The sequence below is a fragment of the Geospiza fortis genome, unplaced genomic scaffold (assembly GCF_000277835.1).
Source record: "Geospiza fortis unplaced genomic scaffold, GeoFor_1.0 scaffold509, whole genome shotgun sequence".
Classification (NCBI taxonomy): domain Eukaryota; kingdom Metazoa; phylum Chordata; class Aves; order Passeriformes; family Thraupidae; genus Geospiza; species Geospiza fortis.
The window spans coordinates 191,442-199,668 of NW_005054666.1; the positions used below are offsets into that span (position 1 = coordinate 191,442).

Genomic DNA, 8,227 nt, shown 5'->3' on the forward strand with positions numbered 1-8,227 from the left:
CGACCCCCCCCCCCCGCAATTCCCAAATCCAGCCCCACCCCAGTTCCCAAATCCACCCCCCTCAATTTCCAAAATTTCCCCAATTCCCAAAATTTCCCCCAGTTCCCAAATCCAGCATTTCTCAGATTCCCAAATCCAGCTCTCCCCAGTTCCCAAATCCAGCCCCCCCCCATTTCCCAACATTTCCTCCAATTCCCAAATCCAGGATTCCTCTGATTCCCAAATCCACCCTCCCCCCCCAATTCCCAAATCCAGGATTTCCCCAATTCCCAAATCTGGGACCCACCCCAATTCCCAAACATGAGACCCGCCCCCCTCCTGCAGTTCCGAAATTTGGGATTTCCCCAATTCCCAAACCTAGGATTTCCCCAGTCCCCAAAATTTCCCCCAATTTCCAAATCTGCCCCTGCCAATGCCCAAATCTGGGATTTCCCCAATTCCGAAAATTTCCCTCGATTCCCAAATCCGGGATTTCCCAATTCCCAAATTCAGGCCCCAACAATTCCCAAATCCGGGATTTCCCAAATTCAGGCCCCAACAATTCCCAAATCCGGGATTTCCCCAATTCCTAACCCGCCCCCCTCGGCAGTGCCATTGGGGTCCCTCCACGTCCCCTCATTCCCCGCAGGATCGGGATCGGGATTGGGATCGGGATCGGGATCGGCTCCATGGACACCTTCCAGTCCCCGACGCCCTCGGGCCGCCGGGACAAAGCGGGTGAGGAACGTCGGGATGGCCCTGGAACGGTCCCAGAGGGGTCGGGATGGTCCCAAGGGGATGAGAGCGTGCCCAAAAGGACAGGAATGTTCCCAAAAGGATCGGGATGTGTGATCCCAAAGGGATGATCCCAAAGGGATCAGGATGGTCCCAAGGGGATGGGGATGGTCCCAGAGGGACCGAGAATGTTCCCAAAAGGATCGGGATGTGTGATCCCAAAGGGATGATCCCAAAGGGATGGTGGAGTTCCCAAAGGGGTTGCAGTGTTCCCAAGGGGATGGGAATATTCCCAGAGGATCGGGATGGTCCCAAGGGGATGGGGATGGTCCCAGAGGGATCAGGATGTTTGATCCCAGAATGACCCCAAAGGGATCGGGATGGTCCCAAGGGGATGGGGATGGTCCCAGAGGGATCAGGATGTTTGATCCCAGAATGACCCCAAAGGGATCGGGATGGTCCCAAGGGGATGGGGATGGTCCCAGAGGGATCAGGATGTTTGATCCCAGAATGACCCCAAAGGGATCGGGATGGTCCCAAGGGGATGGGGATGGTCCCAGAGGGATCAGGATGTTTGATCCCAGAATGACCCCAAAGGGATCGGGATGGTCCCAAGGGGATGGGGATGGTCCCAGAGGGATCAGGATGTTTGATCCCAGAATGACCCCAAAGGGATCGGGATGGTCCCAAGGGGATGGGGATGGTCCCAGAGGGACCGAGAATGTTCCCAAAAGGATGGGAATGTTCCCAAAGGGATTTCCCGTGGGATCACCGGGAATTCTCCCCGCAGAGCCCGGCCCCGTGTCCGTGACCATCCCGGCCTCTCCCTTCATGCAGAAGTTGGGGTTCGGCACCGGAGTCAGCGTCTACCTGATGAAAAGGTTGGGAATGGCCTCGGGAATTGTTAAATCCTGGAGATGATCCCGGTTTTCCTCCCCGTGGATACGGAGCCGAGGGAGGGATTTGGGATTTGTGCAGCGGGGAAGGAGCGCAGGGTTTTGGGATAACCCTGTCCTGGCTGGAATTCTGGGATTTAGGCTCCATTCCTGGGAATTCTGGGATTTGGGCTCCATTATTTTGGGATAACCAGGTCCTAGCTGGAATTCCAAGATTTGGGCCCCATTTCTGGGAATTATTTTGGGATAACCCTTTCCTGGCTGGAATTCTGGGATTTGGGCTCCATTATTTTGTGATAACGCTTTCCCAGCTGGAATTCCAAGATTTTGGGCTCCATTATTTTGGGATAACGCTTTCCCAGCTGGGAAATGGGAGCGGATAAAAATTCCCTTTCCCTGAAAATTCCCCGGCGGAATTCGCAGCATTCCCGTCCCGCTGGGCGGGGGTGGGGGAGGATGGGATCCTTTTCCCCCCCGTGGGAATTCCGTGGGGATTCCCGAGTTTTTCCCGGCCCAGGTCCCCGCGGGGGCTGCCCCGCTCCCCGTGGGCCGTGAAGAAAATCAACTCCGGCTGCTCGCAGAGCCAGCGCAGCCTCTTCCAGCGGAGACTCCGCGAGGAGGCCCGGACCCTGCGGAACCTGCGGCACCCCAACATCGTCGGTGCGGATTCCCGGGGACGGAGCGGGCGGACCCGTGGGAACGGAGGGGTTGGGAACATTGGGAACTGGGATGGATCCGCTGGGAATGGGGGCTGGATCCATTGGGATTGGGGTGGGATCAGTGGGAGCAGAGATTGGATCAATGGATTTGTTGGGAATGAGGATGGATCCGTTGGGAATGGAGGGGTTGGGTCCATGGGAGTTGGTTGGATCCATTGGGAGTGGAGAGATGGATTTGATGGGGATGGGGTTGGATGTGATGGGAATGGAGGGGTTGGATCCATTGGGAATGGGGTTGGATCAATGGGAGCAGAGATTGGATCAATGGATTTGTTGGGAATGGAGGGGTTGGGTCCATGGGAGTGGAGAGATGGATTTGATGGGAATGGGGTTGGATGTGATGGGAATGGAGGGGTTGGATCCATTGGGAGTGGAGGGGTTGGATTTGATGGGAATGGGGAAGGATCCATGGGGATGGGGTTGGGTGTGATGGGAGTGAGGATGGATCCATGGGAACGGAGGGGTTGGATTTTTTGGGAATGGAGGGGTTGGATTTCACGGGAACGGAGATAGATCCATTGGGAATGAAGGGGTTGGATCCACAGGAAAGGAGGGTTGGACCCATTGGGAACGGAGAGTTTGGATCCATGGCGATGGAGGGGTCGGATCTGTTGGAATGGAGGGATTGGATTTTTTGGGAATGGAGGGGTTCGATCCTTGGGAATGGGGTTGGGTCCGTGGGAATGGAGGGGTTGGATTTGATGGGAATGGAGCGATAAATCCATGGGAATGGAGGGGTTGGATCTGCTGGGAATGGGGTTGGATTTGCTGGGAATTGGGTTGGATCCTTGGGAATGGAGGGATGGATCCATTGGGAATGGGGTTGGATCCACTGGGAATGGAGGTGTTGGATCTGTTGGGAATAGGGTTGGATCCGTGGGAATGGAAGGGTTGGATCCATGGGAATGGAGGGGCTGGAGCCAATTCCAGGGGGAGATGAGGGGGTTTGGGATTGGGGAATTCCAGACCTCCCAGTGCCTCTGGAATTCCCAGGGAAGCTGGAGCTGCCCCCGGATCCCTGGGAGTGTCCAAGGATGGATTTGGAGCTCCCTGGGATCGGGGTTGGATTGGGATGAGATTGAAATCCATTAATCCCATCCAGAGCATTCCATGATTGTGGCTGCTCCCCCATTCCCATCCCACGGATCCCATTCCCATGGATCCCATCCCATTGCCATCCCCATTCCCATTCTCACAGCTCCCACTGCCATCCCACAGATCCATTCCCAATCCCACGGATCCCATTCCCATGGATCCCATCCCACAGATACCATTCCCGTCCCATTCCCATCAATCCCATCCCCATTCCCATGGATCCCATCCCACAGATACCATTTCCGTCCCATTCCCATCAATCCCATCCCCATTCCCATGGATCCCATCCCAATGGATCCCACTCCCTTCCCACAGTTCTCATTCTCACGCACTATTCCCATCCCATGGATCCTCCCAGGGATCCCATTCCCAGGGATCCCATTCCCAGGGATCCCATTCCCAGGGATCCCATTCCCAGGGATCCCATTCCCAGGGATCCCATTCCCAGGGATCCCATTCCCAGGGATCCCATTCCCAGGGATCCCATTCCCAGGGATCCCATTCCCAGGGATCCCATTCCCAGGGATCCCATTCCCAGGGATCCCATTCCCAGGGATCCCATTCCCAGGGATCCCATTCCCAGGGATCCCATTCCCAGGGATCCCATTCCCAGGGATCCCATTCCCAGGGATCCCATTCCCAGGGATCCCATTCCCAGGGATCCCATTCCCAGGGATCCCATTCCCAGGGATCCCATTCCCAGGGATCCCATTCCCAGGGATCCCATTCCCAGGGATCCCATTCCCAGGGATCCCATTCCCAGGGATCCCATTCCCAGGGATCCCATTCCCAGGGATCCCATTCCCAGGGATCCCATTCCCAGGGATCCCATTCCCAGGGATCCCATTCCCAGGGATCCCATTCCCAGGGATCCCATTCCCAGGGATCCCATTCCCAGGGATCCCATTCCCAGGGATCCCATTCCCAGGGATCCCATTCCCAGGGATCCCATTCCCAGGGATCCCATTCCCAGGGATCCCATTCCCAGGGATCCCATTCCCAGGGATCCCATTCCCAGGGATCCCATTCCCAGGGATCCCATTCCCAGGGATCCCATTCCCAGGGATCCCATTCCCAGGGATCCCATTCCCAGGGATCCCATTCCCAGGGATCCCATTCCCAGGGATCCCATTCCCAGGGATCCCATTCCCAGGGATCCCATTCCCAGGGATCCCATTCCCAGGGATCCCATTCCCAGGGATCCCATTCCCAGGGATCCCATTCCCAGGGATCCCATTCCCAGGGATCCCATTCCCAGGGATCCCATTCCCAGGGATCCCATTCCCAGGGATCCCATTCCCAGGGATCCCATTCCCAGGGATCCCATTCCCAGGGATCCCATTCCCAGGGATCCCATTCCCAGGGATCCCATTCCCAGGGATCCCATTCCCAGGGATCCCATTCCCAGGGATCCCATTCCCAGGGATCCCATTCCCAGGGATCCCATTCCCAGGGATCCCATTCCCAGGGATCCCATTCCCAGGGATCCCATTCCCAGGGATCCCATTCCCAGGGATCCCATTCCCAGGGATCCCATTCCCAGGGATCCCATTCCCAGGGATCCCATTCCCAGGGATCCCATTCCCAGGGATCCCATTCCCAGGGATCCCATTCCCAGGGATCCCATTCCCAGGGATCCCATTCCCAGGGATCCCATTCCCAGGGATCCCATTCCCAGGGATCCCATTCCCAGGGATCCCATTCCCAGGGATCCCATTCCCAGGGATCCCATTCCCAGGGATCCCATTCCCAGGGATCCCATTCCCAGGGATCCCATTCCCAGGGATCCCATTCCCAGGGATCCCATTCCCAGGGATCCCATTCCCAGGGATCCCATTCCCAGGGATCCCATTCCCAGGGATCCCATTCCCAGGGATCCCATTCCCAGGGATCCCATTCCCAGGGATCCCATTGCTCCCATTCCCATTCCCCCGTCTCCCGTTCCCATTCCCAGGGTACCGGGCGCTGACGAAGGCTCCGGACGGGAGCCTCTGCCTGGCCATGGAATTCGGGGGCGAGAAATCCCTGAACGACCTCATCGAGGAGCGCCGGGAGCAGGGCCTGGGCATGTTCCCGGCAGCCACCATCCTGCACGTGGCCCTCAGCATGGCCAGGGGCCTCCAGGTACCGGGAGAGACACGGGAATTCCAGGAAAACCCTGGGATTCTGGGAAAGCCACGGGATTCTGGAAAATTCCCAGGATTCCAGGAAAATCCCAGGATTCTGGGATAAAGGGGAGCCAAGGGGGCTTTCCAGCTGCTAGGGAGGTTGGGATGGGGATGGGGATGGGTGGGATCGTGGGAAGGAATTTCTAGCTGGGCTGGAATTCCCAGAGAATCCCTGAGAGTGTCCAAGGAAAGGCTGGAGTGGCCCGGGACCGGGGGTTGGAATGGGATGGGATTGAAGGTCCGTGGATCCCATCCCAAACCGTTCTGGGATTCTGGGATCAAGGACACTCAGGATCCATCCCAGGGGATTTTTATGGAATTCGAGGATGGAAAAGGGAAGGGAGACCCTTCCCGGAGTCCCCAGATCCCAGGGAAGCCCCTGGATCCCGAAATTCCTTCCCAGAGAGGAGTCGGGATGGGGCTGGATCCAATTTTGGGCAAAGGGCCTGGAATGGCAGGACAGGGAATGGCTCCCGCCATGGCCAGAGGGTCGGGATTTTGGGATTTGGGGATTTTGGGATTTTGGGATCTTGGGAATGAATTCCTGCATCCAGAGAACCCCTGAATCCCTGGGGATGTCCAAGGAAGGGTTGGATCACCCTGCGATCCTCAAGATCCCTTCCCACCCAAACCATCCTGGGATTTTTTTGGGATTTCCCGGTCCCAGCCGCGCTCCCGATCCCGTCCGACCCCTCTGGAGCTGGGAGCGGCCGGGGAAATCCCCCGCCCCGCGGATTCCAGGGGGCTCCGGATCCATTCCGAGCGGAGGTTTCCAGGCTGGATCCGGGATTTCCCGTCGGTTCCCCGATCCGACGGCTCTCCCCGGGATTCCCGGGATTCCCCCGCAGTACCTGCACACGGAGCAGCGGCTGCTCCACGGCGACATCAAATCCCCCAACGTCGTCGTCCGCGGCGCCTTCGAGGCCGTCAAGATCTGCGACGTCGGCGTCTCCCTGCCCCTGGACGAGAACCTGACAGGTGGGACCCCGGGAATGCCCGGGAACTGGGATGGAATGGGGGCTCCCATCCCATGGATCCCATTGCCAATATCCCCTTGATCCCATGGTACCATTGCAGTGAGTGATCCCGTTCCTACGGATCCCATTCCCATTGTCATGGATCCCATTCCTATGGATCCCATTCCTATCGATCCCATTGCCATTGTCATGGATCCCCCATTCCTATGGATCCCATTCCCATGGATCCCATTCCTATTCCTATGGATCCCATCCTGATTCCTATTCCAGAAATGTGGGGTTCCTGCAAATGTGGGATTCCCTGAAATATGGGATTTCCAGGAATATGGGATTCCTGGGAACGTGGGATTCCCATCCCATGGATCCCACTCTCATGGATCCCATTCCAATGGATCCCATCTCCGTTCCCATTGGGATGGGATTCCCAGGAATGCGGGGTTCCCAGGAATGCGGGGCTCCTGGGAATGTGGGAGTCCCATCCCCGTGGATCTCATCCTGTTCCCATGGATCCCATTCCCATTGATTACAGTGAGTGATCCCATTCCAAATCCCAATTCCAATCCCATTCCCGATATCCCTTTGATCCTGTTGATCCCGTTGCAGTGAGTGATCCCATTCCTGATCCCATTCCCGATCCCAATATCCCTGTGATCCCTCTGGTCCCATTGCTCCCGTTGCAGCGAGCGATCACATTCCCGATCCCATTCCCAATCCCATTCCCAATCCTATTCCCTTTGCTCCTGTTATCCCGCTGCAGTAAACAATCCCATTCCCAATCCCATTCCCAATCTGATCCTGTTGCTCCCGTTGCAGTGAGGAATCCCAATCCCGATCCATTCCCACTCCCAATTCTGATCCCATTCCCAATCCCGATCTCATTCCCGCTACCCCGTTATCCCATGGCAGTGAGCAACGCGTCCCTGTGCTACGTGGGCACGGAGCCCCACATCCCATTGATCCCGTTATCCCATTGATCCTGTTATCCCGTTATCCCATGGCAGTGAGCGACCCCTCCCTGTGCTACGTGGGCACAGAGCCCCACATCCCATTGATCCCACTGATCCCGTTATCCCATGGCAGTGAGCGATCCCTCACTGTGCTACGTGGGCATGGAGCCCCACATCCCATTGATCCCATTATTCCCGATTTCTTCCCATTGATCCTGTTATCCCATTGATCCCACGGCAGTGAGCGACCCCTCCCTGTGCTATGTGGGCACGGAGCCCCATATCCCATTGATCCCATTGATCCCGTTATCCCATGGCAGTGAGTGATCCCTCCCTGTGCTACGTGGGCACGGAGCCCCACATCCCATTGATCCCATTGATCCCGTTATCCCATTGATCCCATTGATCCCGTTATCCCATGGCAGTGAGCGATCCCTCCCTGTGCTACGTGGGCACGGAGCCCCACATCCCATTGATCCCATTATCCCACTGATCCCATTGATCCCGTTATCCCGTTATCCCATTGATCCCATGGCAGTGAGCGACCCCTCCCTGTGCTACGTGGGCACGGAGCCCCACATCCCATTGATCCCAATATCCCATTGATCCCGTTATTCCCATTGATCCCACGGCAGTGAGCGACCCCTCCCTGTGCTACGTGGGCACGGAGCCCCATATCCCATTGATCCCATTGATCCCATTGATCCCGTT

At 57.1% G+C, this 8,227-nt stretch overlaps 1 protein-coding gene across 1 annotated transcript in view; it reads left to right on the forward strand.

Moving 5' to 3' along the window:
• Positions 1 to 580: 580 nt before the first annotated feature.
• The window catches only part of PBK (PDZ binding kinase), a 9,434-nt gene continuing 1,787 nt past the window's right edge, over positions 581 to 8,227 (forward strand). The window contains exons 1-6 of the mRNA XM_031065019.1: positions 581 to 717; positions 1,505 to 1,595; positions 2,128 to 2,270; positions 5,379 to 5,548; positions 6,441 to 6,570; positions 8,152 to 8,185. Coding sequence (XP_030920879.1) covers positions 669 to 717; positions 1,505 to 1,595; positions 2,128 to 2,270; positions 5,379 to 5,548; positions 6,441 to 6,570; positions 8,152 to 8,185 — 617 coding nt within the window. The 5' untranslated portion in view covers positions 581 to 668. The remainder of the gene's footprint in view (positions 718 to 1,504; positions 1,596 to 2,127; positions 2,271 to 5,378; positions 5,549 to 6,440; positions 6,571 to 8,151; positions 8,186 to 8,227) is intronic.